The 19,965-nt window shown below is 40.4% G+C and overlaps 1 protein-coding gene across 6 annotated transcripts in view; it reads left to right on the top strand.

The window, feature by feature from the left end:
* Positions 1–2,890: 2,890 nt before the first annotated feature.
* DCUN1D1 (defective in cullin neddylation 1 domain containing 1) overlaps positions 2,891–19,965 on the top strand; it is a 36,906-nt gene continuing 19,831 nt past the window's right edge. The window contains exons 1-2 of one of the 6 annotated variants that reach the window (XM_032875441.1): positions 2,891–2,985; positions 19,492–19,708. In XM_032875441.1, coding sequence (XP_032731332.1) covers positions 2,974–2,985; positions 19,492–19,708 — 229 coding nt within the window. In that variant the 5' untranslated portion in view covers positions 2,891–2,973. Of the gene's footprint in view, positions 3,003–7,133; positions 7,154–7,354; positions 7,497–7,890; positions 7,912–8,768; positions 8,790–19,491; positions 19,709–19,965 lie in introns of those variants that run through there. The other 5 variants (XM_032875443.1, XM_032875445.1, XM_032875442.1 and 2 more) reach the window with 5 other exon arrangements.

The raw sequence follows: 19,965 nt of genomic DNA, 5'->3' as shown, positions 1-19,965 counted from the left end.
GGCTCAGTGGGTTAAGCCTCTACCTTCGGCTCAGGTCTTGATCTCAGGGTCCTGGAATTGAGCCCCTCATTGGCTCTCTGCTCAGTGGGGAGCCTGCTTCCCCGCTCTCTCTGCCTGCCTCTCTGTCTACTTGTGATCTCTCTGGCAAATAAATAAATAAAATGTTTTTAAAAAAATATGCCAACATCACCTTTTCAAAAGATTTTATTTATTTATTTATTTGAGAAAGAGAGACTGAGATAGTGACAGAAATCACAAGTGGGGAGGAGAGGAAAAGCAGTCTCCTCACAGGGAGCCCGAAGTGGGGCTGGATCCCAGGATCCCGGTATCATGACCCGAGCCAAAGGCAGCTGCTTAACTGACTGAGTGACTCAGGTTCCCTGCCAGCATCACCTTTATAATAAAATGGTAGAGTCTGGTTCCAGTGCTGATCTAGGTAATTGAAGCCCACCCTCTCCTGCTACACACAGCCACTGGCCCCCCCGCACCCCGGAGTCCTGCTGGGCTTCTCGGATGCAGTACCTGTAAGCCGTCTCAGAGACCCTTTTCTCACCCTCCCCCAGAGTTTCCACATCGTCTGATCCTGGGTTCCTGGGGTGGGTGGGCAGGGACGCGAGGACTGTTTGGTTCTTTCTTTGTATGTCTAGTACCTCATACTGTGGCTGATGTGCAGGTATTCAACAAACATTGAAATAATGACCTAGTGAGAGAAATTGTGCCTCCCAGACTTTTGAGGAAAGCTCAGATTTGAAACTGGAAGGAAATCAGGAATTTATCTAACCCAGACTTGCCAGTCAGTGGAGTTGAGGCTCCAAGAAGAGAGCTGTGATTTGCCCAGTCATCCGGAGATAGCCAAATTGGAACACAGTTGTCTTAGTCCATGGCTTTCTCAGGGAACCCGTAGGCCAGTTTCCGACATTTCAAAGCTGATGCCGCTCTTCAGTTTGTAAGGTATATAAAGGTAATGCACATGTAAAAGTAATAACAAGGGATCTGACTTTTAAATCATGTAGAGGTAACATTGCATGAAAAAAGTTCTAACTACAGTGACTTCATGAGGGACTTAAGACTATTCATTACTTCTTTTGAGAAATCATCTGAAGGATTGGAATCAAATTTTAAGACTTTTCTCAGCTGAAACATCAACCAAACCCCTGGGCCTGGGGGACTGGACTAAGAACTTGGGCTCTGAGCCAGACACTTCACCCAGGGTGTGATTGTCATATGTGCCCAGCCTGAGTGAGGTGTCCGCTTACACATTTTGCAGCTCTGTTGTTACTCCGTGGGGCTGCATCCTATAGATCAGGAATGAAAATAATCCCTTCCTCTCTCCTGACTCCTCCCACTGGCTGTTTCTTCCAGCCAGACCTGATCTGCCAATTGTGCTGTCACCAGCGCTCGCCCACCAGGCCTGACCCTGGGCCACCATGCTTCCTCACCACTGAACCCTCATCCCCCGCACCCCTCTTTCAGGTCAGGCTGTCAACAAAATCAGGGGACCGCTTCAAATTCCTTAAAATTCATTGTTTTGTTTCAAAGTGGTGATATGCAACCACAATATTTTCCTTCCAGTTGTCTGAGGGTGGCCATGTCACGCATTTTCTCTCTGAAGATCTCGGCCCAATCGTCTCCTCTCCTAAATGTCCTGAAGGCTCCTCTCAATGTATTAACCCATTTGGGTTTCACTTGCAGATCGCTTCACTGACTGCTTCTTTCTGTAGATTTGCTTTCAAAATGATAACCTTACATTAGGAGCTTCTTTGTGATTTTTATCATTTTTTTCTCTTTCTTAGGGCTGTAAGCTAATCTGAACCCAATTTTTTTTCTAGTTGAACCACCTTCGCTTCCCCAATTCTAAATAGTTTTGTCCTACTCTTGGTTATATATAGATATAACCAATTTATTTGGTTTTCATTTATTTCCTGGAAGTAAGAGTACTTATTTCTCCCACTTGTTATCTATTTCCAGGCAAGACACTGGACCTATGCTGGCCAATGTAGTATCCATTACCATATGTGGCAACAGAACACTTGAAATGTGACTAGTCCAAATTAAGTTGTACTTTAAGTATAAAATACAGATCAGATTTTCAAGACCTTCTCTGAAAGAAAGAATGTAAACTCTCTCAGTAGTATCTTAGGTTAAGTACATGTAGATATTTTGGATCTCTTAGGTTAAATATTAAAAATGAAACAGGGTAAGCCTGTTTCTTCCCAGTCTTCTAAATGTCAGCACTAGAAAATTTAAAATTTCCTATGTGCCTCACATTCACAGCATGTATTATATTTGCCATACAGTGCTAGTCTAGGTACTTCATATACTTAGAAATGAATGGATGAGCGAATGAGGGAGATAAGCTCTACTTTCCTGATCTCTGAGGACAGCTCCTAATTGTCTACCAGGAAGGAATCAAACAAACTCCGGTTTGATTGCACCTTACCACAATTCAACCCAATCTTCTCATTTTGTAATTGAGAATACCCAGTCCCAGAGAAATTTGCATGCCTTCTGTACTATGTGCTGAATAAAGACAGGAAGGCAAGGTGTTGTTGATTTAATACTGGCATTTTCTCTGTCATCATCAGTGGCAAATGCCTTAGTGAAGATACCCAAAGTATCCAGGGACGGACACTCTGGATTCTGGAGGGCTATCAACTGTACTACCTGTTAGAACTATTTTAGCTTTCACAATTTCAATGAATTTACTATCTGCAACTGACCAGAGCTGTCTAAGACACGTAGGCTGAGCTGAAGTCTCATGTGGGAGGGGCCAAGTGGGACTGGGTGGGGAGGTCCAGGATTGACACTTGACATTGTGTCAATTATTGACACATGGGGTTGACATGTGGGACATTGTGACATCATCAGTGATGGTCTCAAATGGTTTCCCATTGCTGGGCCTCCAGTCTCAGCTGATACTGCAAGTTCATTCCTCTACCATGAGTGTGGAGCAGCTAAAATCAACAGATCCACATGTACCTTGAGGTGACAGACTGGTTCTGGTGAATACTCCCTTTTCCTGTTTAGAGGAGACCCTTCTCTTTGCTCTTTTGTGTGAAGAGGACAATGGTGCTCATTTTTCTAAGGTTTCCTTAAGGTTTATCCTTTTGTCCTGATTAAGGATTTCTATTCAAATAGTTCAGAATGTGGGGGAAAGAGTCCCAGGCAGTCATTCATTTCTTCAGGCCACACTGTTCATTCTTACTAGAGAAAGGAGAGCCAAAAGGCTTCAATTTCTTCCCCTACTCCGGTGAGTTAGGCATTAATTTGGGGCTCTGGCTCTCACATTAGATTCCTTGCAACTGCACTAGGGCCTGTCCCTGCCCCTGCGGCCTCGTCCTGTCTGCTTCACCCTTTAAAATATTATCATTCTGGATCAATAAGACTGAAATGCCACGTTTTACTCAAACTAAAATAGGTTGCATTGGTCAGTCTCATTTACTCCTATGTATTTATAACTAGGCGGGCTTGAATTCAATAAGCACATTTATGTAAATGTTGGGCAAAATCAAGTCCACCCAAGTGAAGTGTGGGAGGGTGGTGGCTGTGGATCCCAGACTAGTGCCTTTGAACTGTAACTATGTATACATGGTTCCCCTGCAAGCTTAATTTTAGCTAGATGAACTACCCGAAATGTTAGCAATCTGTCTCTTCAGATTACTTTTGCTCTTTCCCTTTGCTACAAGACAGATTTTAAAAGTATGGAATCCTTGGTTTCACATGTTTCTTTAAACAGAACTGTAACAATTTTATCAGTGATTATATTTATCTTGACATGAATTTTTAAGCATCCAAAGCAATATGCATTTTCAAATAGTTGCATGTTTTACCTTGAAAAGTTACACTATCTATAAATACTCTATATTAATGTGTCCATGTAGCTATAATGCACAGTGAATATATATATGTATGCATGTACTTTCTCTGTGTATATACACACACATATGTTATATATAGAGATGTGTGTGTCTATAGATACAGAGGGAATGAGAATAGCGGATTTCAGCTGGATGGTTCCACCTTATTTCTTATTTTGTGTTGAGATTGTCACTTAGGAAATAATCTTTGCAAATTCTGCTCTTAAAAAAAACTCAAAGTCTTAACTTAAATATCTGAAACCTCATGACAAAAAAGTATCATGAACATGTTAAGGAATATTCCTCAGTTGATCACATATTGTAATTTGTGCTTTATCTTCGGGACTTTTCCATTTCAAAAATAATCGGGACAATTTTAACAAATATGTTTCTCTCAATAACGATGACTGAGTGATAATTCTCCATTTCACATTCAGTTCTGTAGCTTGTAAGTGCTGTAATGGGTACAGTTGCTACTACATTTACCATCTGACCATATGGTGTAACATACATCTGCCAAAGAGGACAGACATTCCTTTACAATAACAAACATAGGCATAGTCTAAAGGCAAATCGGCAGACATCAGATATCTCCCATCTATTATCATGCAGCACATTCTATGTCATATATGTCAGATACTTGCTTTGACACTGAAAAGTCCAAGATGTGTGCAGCTGGGTCTCTGACCTGGAGGAGTACACAGTCTGGCAGGGGAGGTGGTCATGCAGGCAGATGATTATCCTGTGATGTCACGATGTCCTAAATGTAATAGAAGCATATATAAGGTGTCACAAGTGCAGAAAGAAAAACAATGCTTAACTGCTGGAATCTGGGAATGAATGAGGTCAGGAGATAACCGCAGAGAAGATGGTCTTTGAATTGAGTATGAGGTCTTGGTTAGAAATACAGTGTGGTGGTTAAAAGAATCGTCTGTAGCCAGACTACATGGGTTTAAAAATCCCAGCTCTACGGCTTACCAGCCAAGGAAACTTAGGCATGTTATTTAACCATTTTGTGCTTCTGTTTCCTCCTCTGTAGAATGGGCATAATCACTGGGCACAGTTCATAGGGCTGAAGTGAGGATTTTGTAAGTGTGTGCCATGGGCACAGAACAGTGCATGGCACATGGAAAGCTCTCAAACAGTATCAGCTTCAATACCAGGGATAGCAGGAGGAGAGAAAGCAAGGAGACCTAAATGAGTACTTGGCTTATCAAAACTGAAATTTGAGGTGTATTTGTGTGGAAGGTGGGAGGAAATGACAAGGTTGGTGGACAGAGTAGGGCGAGAGAGCCTCATATGCCACACCCATGAGGCTCATGTTTATGGGACCTGTAGAGAATTTTAAGGAACAAATTTGGGTTTGTATTATAGAAAGATAAGTCTGGAGCAATGGGGAATGAGTAAAGGCCAGATTAGTTAGGAGGTTACTGATGAGAAGAGATATGATCAAGGCTCGGCTGGGGGATGGAGGGTAGGGTGGAGAGTCAAAGTTAAAATTGATAAGACCTGGTGACCGATTAGATTAAGGGGCTGAGGTAGAAGGAATTGTGCATGACTCTTGGACTTCTAGTTTGGGTGATGTGGTAAAAAGACTGGAGGAAAAGCAGGCTTGGGATAAGGTTTGGGATTTGTCAAAATTGATGTGCCTGTGATGGTGATGGGAACAAATTAGTGTTTAGGCCTGCCACTCAGGAGCTGGAAGTCAAGATTCAGTACTCCTCAAGATCAAGGTAGCAGCTGACATTGTGGAAATGAGTGTAACACGGTGCAGGTTGTATACAGGAGGAGATTCATTGATGGTTCAGGACCATTTCAGAGCCAAAGAAAGCTGAGCCAGCAAAGGGGAGTATTCATAGAAAAAGGAGGAAAATGTAGAAGAAAGTGGAATCATGGAAAATGATGGAGAGGAAATTCAAGGAGGAAGTGTTCAGATGCAGGAGAGAGGTCAAGTAGAATGAGAACTGAGAAATGTACTTTGGATCTGGCAATTAGAAAAAGAGCTTAAGAAAACCTGTGAGTTATTACCTTGGTTAAATATAACACTGTGGAGAAAGAGATACAGTGAATCCTTTTCATTAAGACCCTAGATGTTAGTTCATATTTCAGGTCAACTCTAGGGGAATTCCTGGAGAACCTCCAGAGATGTGGGCCAGCTTCAGGCTGGCTACACAAAGCAGATCTGTCCTGCCCTCAAGGAGCTGTTTACCCAGAACCTAGCAAGGGGCTGTGGTGGCCACAGATCTGTCTTAGTAGAGGTCTGGGAACTCCTGATATATGGCTGGCTCCAGAAAGTGTTAAGTGGCCCTGGGGAGTTGCCAAAGAAGTTCTGTGGCTTTGATAAAAACTTCAAAGCCCTGAAGTTACAGGGTTGATCTGGTAGCTTATGCCTGTGTTGGAGGGAAAAAGGTGTTGGTGAGGATAGTGGTTAAGAGGTTGATTCAAGTTGGTTCTGTTCTGGAACACATCCAAACTCTTGGCTCAGTCTTAGATGTGATTTTCCTGATTAGGTTTGCTTTATTACCTGTTTTCTTATTTCCTTCGCATAGGTAAGAGTCTCATCTCTCCAACTGGTTAATCAATTTCTTAAGGATAGGGACCATACTCCAAACTGTTTTGAACCCCCTGTAAGCACATTCCTGTCCAACTGAACCCTAGCTCAGAATCCTGGTATCCTCAGCCTCACCGGACTTAGAACCAAGAATAGATCAAGCCTGTATGGTGCACCTGGCCTGACGTCAACCATCAGCAAAAAAAAAAAAAAAAAAATTCCACAATACTTCCCAAAACTTATCCTAGTAAGGTTGACCTGAGGGGATATTTAGAGCAAATAGTAGGTGTTGATACTGCAATTTTTGAATGCGCTGGGCCTTGACCCCTCAGGACTCCTGGCCAAGAACTCCAAGGCCACCACACTGGTCTCCCAGTGGACACTTAGGTCTGGGAAGAACCTGTGCCATGCTAAAGGACATTATGGATCCCACGTGGCTAGATTAAGGTCTCCTCTGGTATGTCCACACAGGGGACCTGATGCAGTCCAGATATTGCACCCGGGGGGCCAAGAAGGAAACACAGGGTGGAAGTGTTTTCACTTCTTTTCTTTCTTTCTTTTTTTTTTTTTTTTTTTTTTGGTATTGATGGGGAGGGGTGGCTTGGGATGGATCTAGCGCCTCGGTCCTATCCCTTCCAATCTCCCTCGGCTGCTCAGGTTATTGGCCACCACTCGTCCCCTCCTCGAAACGGTGTAGACACAGCCGGCAGTGTCCTCCGGCGGAAGGAGCGCGTAGGAAGCGGAGGTGGGTGTCCCCCGGCCCCCCACCCCGCCGGAGACCGACCAGCGCGACGGGAGGATGTCAGCGCGTGGAGGGGCATGCGTCGCCCCCCTTCCTCCCCCGCCCGCGCCCCCCGCCCTGGGGGACCCCGCGCCTAGGGGAAGCCCCACGCGGGGTGCCGGACGCCCGCCCCAGTCCCTCCGCCTCCCCGAGGCCCGGGGCTGCCTCCTCGGGCCGCGCTGGGGCCGCCCCGCACTGCGCATGAGCGGGAGCCCGGCAAGCCCGTGAGAGGAGCCGCCGCCGCCGCCGCCGTCCATTCGCTGCGGAGCCGGAGGAGGAGGGGAGAGGCCTGGAGGACACCAACATGGTGAGGCACTGCGGCCGCCCGCCCGCCCGCCCCGCCGGCTGGGGGCCGGCGCAGCTGCGCACCCCCGCCCCGCCGCCCTCCGCCCCGTGGAGACCCCGCCGCCCCAAGCCTCTGCCCGCGGCCTCCGTCCGCTCCCCGGCGGGGCTCTCCTTCCCTCCTCTCCCTTCCTCCTTCGCCCCTTCCCGCCCGGGCGCCGCCGCTACGCGAGAGCCGAGGAGGCGGAGCGGAGCTGGGCCTAGTCGGGAGCCCTGGGGAGTTTGGGGCGCGGGGCGCGGCCCCCGGTGCCCCTCGCCGGACCGGCGCGGGGGGAGGAGGCGTTGGGGCGGGGGAGGGGATGGGGCAACGGCCCTGCCCCTGCCGGGCCCCCTCGCCGGCTCCATTGTGTCTGGCCGGGGACCGGGGTCCGGGGTTCCGGGTGAGGAACCTCCCCCCGCCCCGGAGCCGGGGCTTCCACCTCCGCCCAGCCGGCGAGAAGGAAAGACTTTCCCGGTGCTCCTCTCCCTCCTCCTCTACGGTTCCAACACCCCTCAAGTCTCCAGGCTGTTCGCTTGGGGTTGGGTATTAGCCCTTTTCCTTTCTCCATCACCTCTTGATGCGTCCCATGCCTTTGGAAAATGAGAGTTTAACTGGCCAGTTGGTGGAGGTTATAGTCGCCTCTCCGCTCAGAACATGAGAAACCGCTGAGCTTGGGGGACTTGGGGGGGGGGGCAGGGAGTACGGAAGTGCAACCTGTTCTCATTTTATAAAATTAGGAGAAACAGACTTGCTACCTTTTGAGCACATGTTTAATTTGCTTGGAATGGGAGGAGTAATTGCTTTATTATGCCAGTTAAAGACCATTTGTGATTTCTGAAAAACAGTTTGTCAAGTTATTCCCCTCTTCTTTTTCTTTTGGGGGACCCCCCCCCCCCAACAACAGTCTTCTTAGTAGCTTGAAAAAGTGTAGTCAAGTTATCTGTTTACATTTTGGTAATCTTGTACCTGACTCTCTTGGGTTCTCTTTTTTTCCAGAAGTGATGTTTGCATTATAGTTTGAGCATGAGTTGAATTCCATGCAGGTTACTGTATGAATAGACAGTAAAAATGATATTGTTGTCCTTTTGCTCATGGGGAACATAAAGGCCTCTTTGAGGACGGTATATGTGTGTGTCTGTGTTAAGGGAATGCCCCAGTATCTTTGTTTTTAGTTGGGCTTATTTCTGCTGAATAACACTTATCTAGCTCCAGCCTCTAACTTGGCAGAATTTCGGTGTCATGTATGGATATGTGGTTTGGTTTGTCATACATTCCATGGTAAGTTTCATGAAAATTTGCCATTTGTATTTGTAAGAAAACTTGCCGTAAAGTACAGGTTAATGTTTGGATTGACATTGCTGTGTTCAAAGATCTAGGAGGGCATCTAAACATTTTCTAAATTTTAAAGTATTTTGAGGGTCATAGACACTACTCCTGGAGTTTTTTTAGGCTCTTGGCATGTAGATAAGTAGGAAGTTTGAAGTAATGAAATGTAATTCCCTGGTAAACACTCTGTGAGAGCACTAAAATGTGCTCTGTTCGTAATAGTCTGTAAATCAGAAGCATCCTCTGACTGGCTCTTGATAGTGCTCCTCACCTGCTCAGGAATTCAGGATTTATGTGGTTCATGCAAGAGTTCAGCTTGGATTGGAGCTTGTAATCTTCTGTCCTTTTGTTAATATTACATTAGCTAGTTTTGGAACTTAGCCATAACTCATCTAATGATACCCGTAGTGGCAACATATCACTAATTTAAAACACTTTCTGTGGCTGAACTCCGATCATGTCACTAGAATTGTCTTGGTATGCTCTCGTTAGTTTAGAAACTCAGTCACCATGCACTCATAGAAGTTAGGCCATAGATTTTTCTAGTTAAGTTTCTCATCATAAATTAAAATTGTTTCTTGACAAAATTTTTGGGCTGGTATTTCTCAGTATGTGTAACTCAGCCTATTTCTAGAAGACATGTTATTGTTAATTCCAGGCTAGCTTAAATGATAGGATATCTGAAATATTTTGTATAAAAAGTGTTCAGTTAGCCCTACCTGACACATACATGGACCAAAAATAACTTCAAAACTAGACAATATTCTGTTATTCCTGAAAATCTTTTAAAAAGTATTCAGCATTTCTGGGTTGTTTTCTTATTTGTAAGATGACAGGATCGAATTTGATGATTTCTAAAGTTCTATTCAGATAAAAATTTTGACTCTTAATTTCATCAAGTGTAAAAAGTGTGTACCAGGTAACCTACTAAATTTTTATATTCATGGCATAGGATTTTTAGACCAGAAATTGTTCCAGAGATCATCTGTTTTATTCCTCTTCCCTTTTACAGAAGAATAAATTGAGGATCAAGGAGGTTTTGAGGTTCAAATTTGCAAAACTGTTGCAGAACTGAAACTTTTTCTCCTGGTTTACTATTTCTGCCAGTATTTGTGTTACATGTTATCTTAACTCAGATGGAATCTAGAGAAATTGTTGAAAATTGGATTTGATATTGAATTATAGTATTCATATAAGAGGAAAACCCATGTGTTATTAATGAATATGTTTAATAACAAATTTCAAAAGGATGACTAATGATGTTAATTATAATGCTTTTAATGACTTTTTTTTAAATGTGGACTTAGAAATTTAAGATCGTACCTTCAGCAAATACAGAGTTTATAAGTCCAAATGAAGGTAGTCCTGTTTAAGTTTGTCTCTTTAGAACTTATTTCACATTCTTTTGCATATCCACAAGTAAATTAAAGGAGGGCCTTAATTCATTTCAGCAATTATTTATTAAACACTTTGTGTCAAGCATTGTTCTGGGCATTGGGAATGTGTGTGTGTATGTGTGTATTTTTTGTGTTTTACAGAAAAAATGAAAATCCCTCCTCTTGTGAGGGCTACATTTTAGTAGGGAGACACAAATAAATATAGTATATATTATTCTTATACTATGTTAGAAGGTATTAACTGCTGTGGGAGAAAACAGTGTTAAGGAGGGGTAATGGGAGAAGGGTGGGGACACAGTGGTAGTGGGTTTGCAAAATGGTGTCTGCATCAATGATGAGGTGAATTTTGAGCAGACTAGGAGATGAAGCATTAAGCCATGAAGAAATGTAGTAAGACCAGTGTGGCTGGAGCACTGTAAGGCGGCAAGGGGTATTTGGGCATTAGAGTCGATGAGATCTGAGTGGTAAGGAGTAGAGATGGGTGGGTATGGGTGGGCATTGTAAGGATACTGGGTTTTTACTCCAAGAGAAATGGGAAGCCACTGAAGGATTCTGAGTGGTATGATAGACTATTTCTGTTCTCCTATAGTGTCCAGTTACAATATTGTAAGCAGTAATTTTTTTTAAAGATTATTTATTTATTTGACAGTGCACAAGTAGGCAGAGGCAGGCAGGGGTAGGTGGGGGAAAATAAGGGTCTCTGCCGAGCAGAGAGCCCAATGCAGGGCTCTATCCCAGGACCCCGAGACCACGACCTGAGCTGAAGGCAGAGGCTTAACCCACTGAGCCACCCAGGTGCCCCTGTAGGCAGTAATTTTTTAAAGCAGTTTTTAAAAACAACAAAACCCTTAGTATAATTTTCTTTACCTTGCAGCTTCTGTATATAGGGTTTTCAATTCTGTTTGAGATGACTCTCTAATATTCATTAAAAACTAGTTGACCATTGAGTTTACCTAACCATGCTGATTAATAAAAACAACAAAACCTCTTCCATGTATTGCTATTGAATATGTTCTAGTAGTTTGTACGTAGTTTAATAGCTATATGCAGAAAGTTGGGCCTCTGAAGAGAAAGAAGGACATTAACATTTATTGAGAACATACTGTCTGCTAGTCAGGCAATTTACAACTGTTATTAATCTTCAGTCTTGACATGGGTATTGCTACGTCCTTTTAACATATCTAGAAATGGGGATTTAGCAGTTCTAAATGATTTGACCAGGGTTAAAGAGCTAGTATGTGGCAGAGCATGACTTAGAAGCCTGGTCTCTGATTAGCACACTTTATCTACGTCCCCATCTCCTCCCCCCACCTTTTTTTTTTTTTTTAACCCAGCAAGTGCTCTTTCAGTATAGGTGTGGAATTTTTTATTAGTTTCACTCTTGTTTCTTTGTTAACATATTTCCTAGTGACCTAGTTGTTTCTGTATCAAATGAAATGATCTGATGTAAACATTTAAGTAACTGAAAAACTTTAAACTCTCTCAGTACATACAGTAAAAAAGTTGAAAGTAAAATGAACTCTCTTGGTGGTGGTGGTTTGTTTTGTTTTAAGCTTAAAAAAAAGCCGAGCTCATTGAGTCAAGTTGCTGTTTCCATTATGGTCTTATGGGTTGGGTCAAGCATAATGAAAATCTGTGAGAAACCTCCTTTTTGAATTTCAGCGTGTGTTGTTCAAGTTGTGATAGTATGAGCCATGACATTTGATGAAGAGAAATAGTTCCAGATAGGATTCAGTTGCTTTGTGGACACAAATAAGCTCTTGAATAACCTGCTGACTAGTTTACTAGTTTACCTAGTCATTTTAGGTGTACATACCCCACCTAAGAAAAAGCAAAAACAGCAGAGAAAAATGCCACTAAAGTATTTTTCATCACTTTGTTGAATCCCTTTTATGTAATTAGTACCTAATTACAAATGGTGATTTGGCTGCTTGTTTGCATTGTAAAATTTTAAGAGAGATTTACTTTTAAAGAGTTCTTTTCTGGGGTGCCTGGGTGGTTCAGTGGGTTAAAGCCTCTGCCTTCTTCGGCTCGGGTCATGATCCCTGGGTCCTGGGATCGAGCCCCACGTCAGGCTCTCTGCTCAGCGGGGAGCCTGCTTCCCCCTCTCTCTCTGCCTGCTTCCCTGCCTACTTGTGATCCCTGTCTATCAAATAAATAAAATCTTAAAAAAAAAAAGTTCTTTTCTAAAGAATTCTTTTGCATTACACTTGTGAATCCTTCGACACAACATGGTGTTCAGCAACAGAGATAAATTGCTGAAGTTCATGGCCCATATCTTTGTTATATTAGGATATTTTCATTTCAGTAAACATTTAGAGTGCTTATTTATTATTCATAGGATTCTAAAATTTTTGGAATTAGGATCTGAATAGATACCAGATCTTAGAATTAGGAGATTTCATTTTTCAAGGATCATTTATTTATGAAATAAATATCACATGACTCTTGAATATTAGTCATCATTATAAGTTATTTAACTATGAAACTCTTAAAATGTCATTTAATTCTTTTTGTTTTGTTTTCACCTGAGTAATCTTTTTGTTAATTCTAGATTTCTTTAGAGAAGATGTTTATGGAGAGGAGAGCAAGTTTAAATTAGCTACCTTGACTGATTGTTAGAAGTTCAGAAATTAGTTTGGGGGAGCCAATTGAAATATGTTGGCTAACAGAAGTATTTTAAGGAGGTTATTTCTGTTCTATTATAGATAATCAGGATTTAGTAAAAATAACTTTTTAATAGAACAGTCTTGCTGAAATCAAAACATTATATTCTGTTTATAGTGGAAGTCATCTTTTGGATATCTAGTAATTCTTAGGGTGAGGAGAAGAAAATCCTTTAAATTTCTGTCAACAGTACTTTTATTAAAATATTAAAAACACTTTTTAAAATTTTTTAAGTAGGCACCATACCCACCGTGGGACTTGAACTCATAAACCTGAGGTCAAGAGTCTCCTGCTCTACTGATTGAGCCAACCAGGCACCCTGGGATACTTTTTTAAAAACTATGAGGAAAATCATACTGAACCAAACAAAACTGAGGAACATACAAAACCAGTTTGAATCTTACAAGTATACTTTCTGTAATATTTTTTTCAGATGAATTGCTATTATATAAAACTTCATTGACTACAATAATTGTATAAATGCACATTCAATTTAGTGTTAGTACAACACATCTTAAAGAAGAGTTGGTCATTGTAAGTACAGGAAGTTTATGGAAGAAAGTTAAGAGGCACAGGCCTAACCATAAATAATTATTCTAACCTGCAGATTATAATTTAAAATAATACTGAGTGTTTTTGTTTTGCTTAATATTTGAAATCGTACATGTTTGTTTATATTTTGGGGGCATAACCTACACGTGTTATTATTTTCTCTGGGTTTCAAGCCTTCTCATTGGAGAAGGAAATACTGACTTTGAGTACCCTGCAGTTTTCCATCTCTACATTTAAAGATATAGATTGTGGACAGCTCTAAAAATAGACGATGACATGACAATAAACACATTTTTCTTCCTGTTGAATTACTTTTCTTAAAAAATGACCCATCTCCCTCTTCTCCCCTCCACTTCCTCCCAAAAACCCTAAAAAGGACATTTCATCCCTAAATTAGCCTTTTATTTAGGTCGTGAGGGAATGCTTAATGGACAGTTATTAGTCAGAATGTAGATTGTTTACATGAGATTGGGGAAAGGTCAATTGATCACTTAACTTTTCTGTAAAAATAGGTGAAGAAATATTGCTCACAATTCCCCTCCTCCCTCCAGTTCACACATAATTAGTCAGTGGTTGCACTTTTGCCCTTTCTGTTTTCTCTTTCACTTGATGACAATATGGAATAAATGGAAAGACTGCATGCCCTGAAGCCAGGCACCAGGGTTTCTTTCCTAGCTCTGCTACTTTTTGTATAAGTCTATCTTTAGATAAATTGAGCTCTGAGGCTTGGTTTTCTCATTGGTAAAGTGGAATCAGTGATAACCACCTTGTATGATTGTTAATAATTAAATATCTAGTGTAGTGCTGGCACACAGTAGGAGCTCAAATGTTAGCTGCTAGTTTTCTGGTTATGATTATTCTATCATTTGCATAAATATTTTTTTTCCTCTGGAGTATTCTTTCCTTCATGAACTTGAAAGGAGGCCTTACTCTGTGCTAGGTACAGTTCTAAGAGTTTAACCTGAATTAATTCGTGTAACCTCACACCCTGTTTATAGATGAGGAAATTGAAGCACACAGAGATTAAGTAATTTTCCCAAAGTCACACAGCAATTAAGAGGCATAGGTGGGATTAAAATCCTGCCAGTCTGGTTTGAGAGTCTACACTAATCATATACTACCTCTCTGTACAGGTAGAAGAGAAGAGGATTTCTAACTTCTACCTAGATTCTTAGTCTAGATTTCCTGCAGAACTTTGCCCTTAGGTGAAAGTCTTCTCTAGGAGTGGGTAGTCTCATTAGTTGAATTGATTTTTCTTCCCACTTTGACTTCATACTGGTAATCTTACCAGGACTCTTTTATGGATGAGTGGCTTGGGATATTGTAACGTTTGGTTATAGCTGCTGAATACTATGTATCATATATGGAAAGTGTGATTTTTCTGGACTTAAACTAGCTCTTCTAAGTTTCAGGTAAAGTTAAACTGTTAATCATTGGTAAACACAGGAGATTCAATATACAGAGCATTTAGTGAGTATTATGGGTGATCACTACAGTATTTTGATTTTTAAACTGCCTTTTGTGAGCTAGATTCATCAAATCCTGAGAGAACTAGAATTAAGTTAGAAAATTAATTCTTTTAAAAGTGTAAAGACCTTAGTATCTCTCTGTCTTTTTTCTTTTTTGCGTTCACGCTGTATTTGAAATTTAACGGTGAGATGATGAAAATTCAGAATAATAGAAATTATGTATCTTTAATTTTTTGCTTTAAAAATGCATTTCAAAATGCCCTTTAAAATTATTTCCATTTTGGAATTATTAGGACTTAGTTGACTAGGAAATAATTTTCCATGTTCATTATTTTTCTGGAGGGTAATACTTAAAAGGAATTTCTTAACATTATGATCATTATTGTAGAGCCTAAGTCCCTGTTCTTTTTTTTTTTTTTTTTTTTTTTTTTTAAAGATTTTATTTGTCAGAAAACACAAACAGGGGGAGCAGCAGGCAAAGGATGGGGGAGACACAGGCTCCCTCCTGAGTAAGGCGCCAAACGCAGGACTGGATCGTGACTGGAGCCCAAGGCAGACACCCAACCAACTGAGCCATACAGGCATCCCAAGCCTTTCTAAGTCCCCATTCTTCTATCATAAAGACTTTATAGGTTCAGTGGTAAAATGTACTTGACTATATGATACTTGGCTACATCCAAAGCATTTTTTTCCCAGATAAACTATTTTACTTTTTTATAATTTTTAAAAAGAGAAAGTGAGAGAGAAAGGACTGGTGGGGGGAGGGGCAGAGGGAGAAGCAGACTCCCCACTGAGCAGGGAGGGAGATGCTGGGCTCTGATGCTGGGAGCCAATCCCAGGACCCTTATCATGTTTTGAGCCAAAGGCTGACGCTTAACTGACTACGCCACCCAGGAGCCCCTTAAACTATTATTTTAAATGTGATTCATGAATTTCTTGAATGAAAAAAAGTTGCAGACATGTTAGACTTAAGTATTGAACAATACATGTTGTTAACTGGATTTTTTATTTTGGAAAGGTGAACAAATAAGTGTTTTTTACTGTCCAAAATTATTATAGTATCTCTAACTTTGGTGACTGCATACAATTTTAATTAGCTTTCTGTTACAAAAGATAACACTTCTCTCCTTTTTTCCCTTCCTCTCACTCTCCTATTCTTCCTCTCTCCCCTTACCTCTTGTTCCCCCCTTTTTTGCTAGAATTAAAAATAACCAGAATATATTCTGTATTTTATACATTTTGCATATTTCAGTACTGAATTTCCTTGAAAATTTGATAGCACATTTGAGTACTGAAGACTGTATTATCTTATTTAATGATTTATATAATGATTGATTTAAATAAGATTAAAAGGAACAAACTAAAACAAAGTAAATGACATATACTTATTTGAGTGCTGAATCATTGTAGTTGTTACATGTTTTTGCTCTCAGGAAGATCCCCACTGTGTTTGTAGTAGAAATAGAGAAAATCCATCTGTTTTTGTCTTGTACTTTAGTTTTCTATCCACCCTCTCATCCCCTGTAAATAATTTTTTGCTGGCTAGATACCGTTTTTCTCTTCCTTAAGTTGATAGAAATTTAAACCTTTAATGCCATGCTCTTAAAATCAGAAAACCTTGCCTGATGTCGCCATGTAGCCTGGGAAAAGAGGGTGGGAGTGTTAGAGGTCTCCTAGAGAACTTGGGGAAGGGGCAAACTGTATGTAGTATATTCCAGCTTTATTCTAGGACAGACTTTGAGACTATAGAATTGAGTATATCCTCCCTAGTAGGGGAGCACATGGCTCTGTCCCTAGACAGGGACAGAGAGCTGACAGAAAAATGGTAAGAGTGCATTATAAGTACAAAAAGGGGAGGGCACTTAACCAGACTTTGTAAGAATGGGATTGCTTATTACTTCTTGGCCTAGCAGAAACCCATCCTATCAGTTCTGTGCCAGGTTTCACTCATTAACCTTTATGGTGTTGGAAGTGGGTAGCTGCAGCCCTTTCCTCAAAATATATTGATATTGCCCTATATACTGGAAACTTTAACCAGTTAAAACAGTTTAATTTATATATACAAAGACATTGTTTATTATATATACCTTTTTCAAATAAGATAAATTATTCATTTGTATAATTTTGTTACTAATTTGTGTGGGTAGGATGATTTTTATCTTTGTTCCCCAGTTTTCTTATATCTGGCACTGTGACAAGAAGTCATTATAGACTGAACCGTTCTTTTGGCTTGCATAAGTGACTTAAGCTATATTTTTCCTTCCTCTTTTCAGCAAAAATGATTCAAGTTTCAGGGAACAGAGCACTGGATTTAATATTAAATGATGAAACTCCAAATAATGCTGATTGTTTTTCTATCTTCAACTTTAGGGGAATGGGAAGAAGTTAATACAAAGAAGTTAATTTAGGCTTAATTAAAAAAAGTAATTTCCAGGGGCGCCTGGGTGGCTCAGTGGGTTAAAACTTCTGCCTTCGGCTCAGGTCATGATCCCAGGGTCCTGGGATCGAGCCCCGCCATCTGGCTTTCTGCTTATTAGGGGGGAGCCTGCTTCCTCCTCTCTCTCTCTGCCTGCCTCTGCCTACTTGTGATCTCTCTCTGTCAAATAAATAAATAAAATCTTAAAAAAAAAAAAAAGTAATTTCCAGGATGTAGCCTGTAGTTGGTATACTTCAGACTAATCTCCCAACACTTTACAGCCTTATACAATAGTCACTGGTGATCATAGTGACCATCAGATACTTCTCTATTCTTCAAAGAAAAATTAAAATGTATATCAGTAGACAATCTCTCTCAAGGGAAAAAGGTATACTAATTTTAAAAATATTTCCTAATACAAGTTGAAATCAAAGTGGCTTCCTTTCAGTTAAACAGTATATTAAAATAAGGTGGGTATCTTCATTGGCATTTGATTTCATTGTGATTCATATGAGAAGATACTTTTCAAAAGGGAAGAATCCTAGACATCTGAGAGATGTGTTGTGTAATGTGGTATGAGTTATCTGGTTTCCAGAGGTGATAGAGTTATTAGTGAGGTAGCACAAGGTTTGTGAGTTTGTAGTTTCTTTATTTTAATGAGAACAGAGGTTGAGATTTTAATCTGTAATCCTAAACAATAACATATTTACAGAGAGAGGAGTGTGGCTGACAAATCAGACTCTAGGGCATAAACATTTTTCATATTGTAAGAGATAGATTTAGTTTTCATATTTGATTTTGCATGTTCTTATTTTTATTCTGCACTAAGGTGGAAATATTTATATTTTTGGTAGTCTTTTTCTTGAAAATCTCAAAAGGCTCATAACTGTGTACAGTACGTAGTGTGGTTTGTGGAAATATTACGAAGACTCAGATTAATGAGATCTTTCTCTTCCTGTTCCATTTCTACTAATAATAACCTGGTGATTTTTGAACAAATTCCTTAACTTTCTGGGTCTCTTCTCATCTGTACAATCGGGATTGAGGTTTGTGATCTGTCAGTTTGGGCTAGATCAAAGAGGCTGGGATTCTCAGATGTGTTGCTTAATCCATGGAACTCTGTCTATTAATGTGTGCCTTACTCATGTGCTTTTTTCCCCCTTGAAGTAGTAGCTCAGCAAGAACTCACGTACTTTGCTGAGAGATGGTTATAGGACTTGGTAGGGGAAGAATAATAATGGGGAGGTTAAAATTGCACAGGAGATCACTTTGGGTGGAAGGAGAGGGAGAAACATGGTCCTTGATACTGGGAGAGTAAAGGGCCTATTTGCCCTTCTTAATTTTGCACAGGGTTCAGGTCAGATGAGAAAGGAATCTGTGTTAGCATAAGGCAAATAAGAAGAGGTTATTACAGCAGAGAGCCTGTTTGGGGAGAGCCTCTGCTAGGCTTGGGCCAAGGGAAAGAGGTGATTCTTTCAGGGGAAAGAAAGAAGAAATCTATTAAAATTACCTTTGTTGGAAGGATCCAGGGTATTTGTTCATATTGCACTGCTTTCTATTTGAATGCAAGTATGGGGAAATTCTTCTGATAATTAACTTGGTTTCTGAACACCATCAGGAGAAATGTAGGGTACTCCTATTTCTTTTTCACATTTGGTAAAAACAGCAAGAAAACAAGGGGTGGGGTTGGGAGAATTGTACCCTATATCCGTTATAAAAGGTTTTAAGACTGCAAGTAACACCTGTTAATTTCATTGTTCTCTGGAGTCATTGACTCTGGCTGGCTAGATAATGTCACTTCTTCACGACCACCCCTTATGCATCCCTTTAGAGCTTTGTGGTTGGTCAAGGTTTTGAAAATAGCTGTATTTCCCTTTCTAGAACCTTTATATATGCACTCAGGATCCACTTTTAAGAGAAGAGCAGGGTGGTTGAATTTCCTTCGCCTTTTAATTTCTTCTGTAAAATAATACCAAACTTTGTGCTTTACATTAAAAAATTGTCTATCTGGTTAATAGATAAAAAATAAGGCTTGACTTGAAATATTTTAATATTTTATGAGGAAAAAGTATTGATAAGAGTGATTAGTTAGCCATGTAGATATAGTCATCTGATTTTATGTAGAGTTTCAATTTATTTTTTGGTTTCAATAGAACAAGTTGAAATCATCGCAGAAGGATAAAGTTCGTCAGTTTATGATCTTCACACAATCTAGTGAAAAAACAGCAGTAAGTTGTTTGTCTCAAAATGACTGGAAGTTAGATGTTGCAACAGACAATTTTTTCCAAAATCCTGAACTTTATATACGAGAGAGTGTAAAAGGATCATTGGACAGGAAGAAGTTAGAACAACTATACAATAGATACAAAGGTGAGTGCTTGTGACTTTAAATATTTTGAACCAGGTTTTCCAGTTATATGCTTATGAGATATCAGGCATACATAGAACATAAATTGGGTGAATGTGTCCAACAGAGCTCTGTAGATCTTAGAATTACTTCAAGAGATCTGAGAGAAATTCTTTCCCTCTTTTCACTAAAATTTCTTCTTAGCCTCTTTATTTCTTCCTCCCTTATCCTCCCCACCCTCTTTTTTCCCCCAAGATCCAGTTTTAGAATAGTCACTGGG

This window comes from Lontra canadensis, unplaced genomic scaffold, assembly GCF_010015895.1.
Source record: "Lontra canadensis isolate GAN:19392208 unplaced genomic scaffold, GSC_riverotter_1.0 scaffold56, whole genome shotgun sequence".
Taxonomy (NCBI): domain Eukaryota; kingdom Metazoa; phylum Chordata; class Mammalia; order Carnivora; family Mustelidae; genus Lontra; species Lontra canadensis.
Note: the sequence above shows the minus strand (reverse complement) of the source record. Positions and strands in the feature narration are given on the sequence as shown.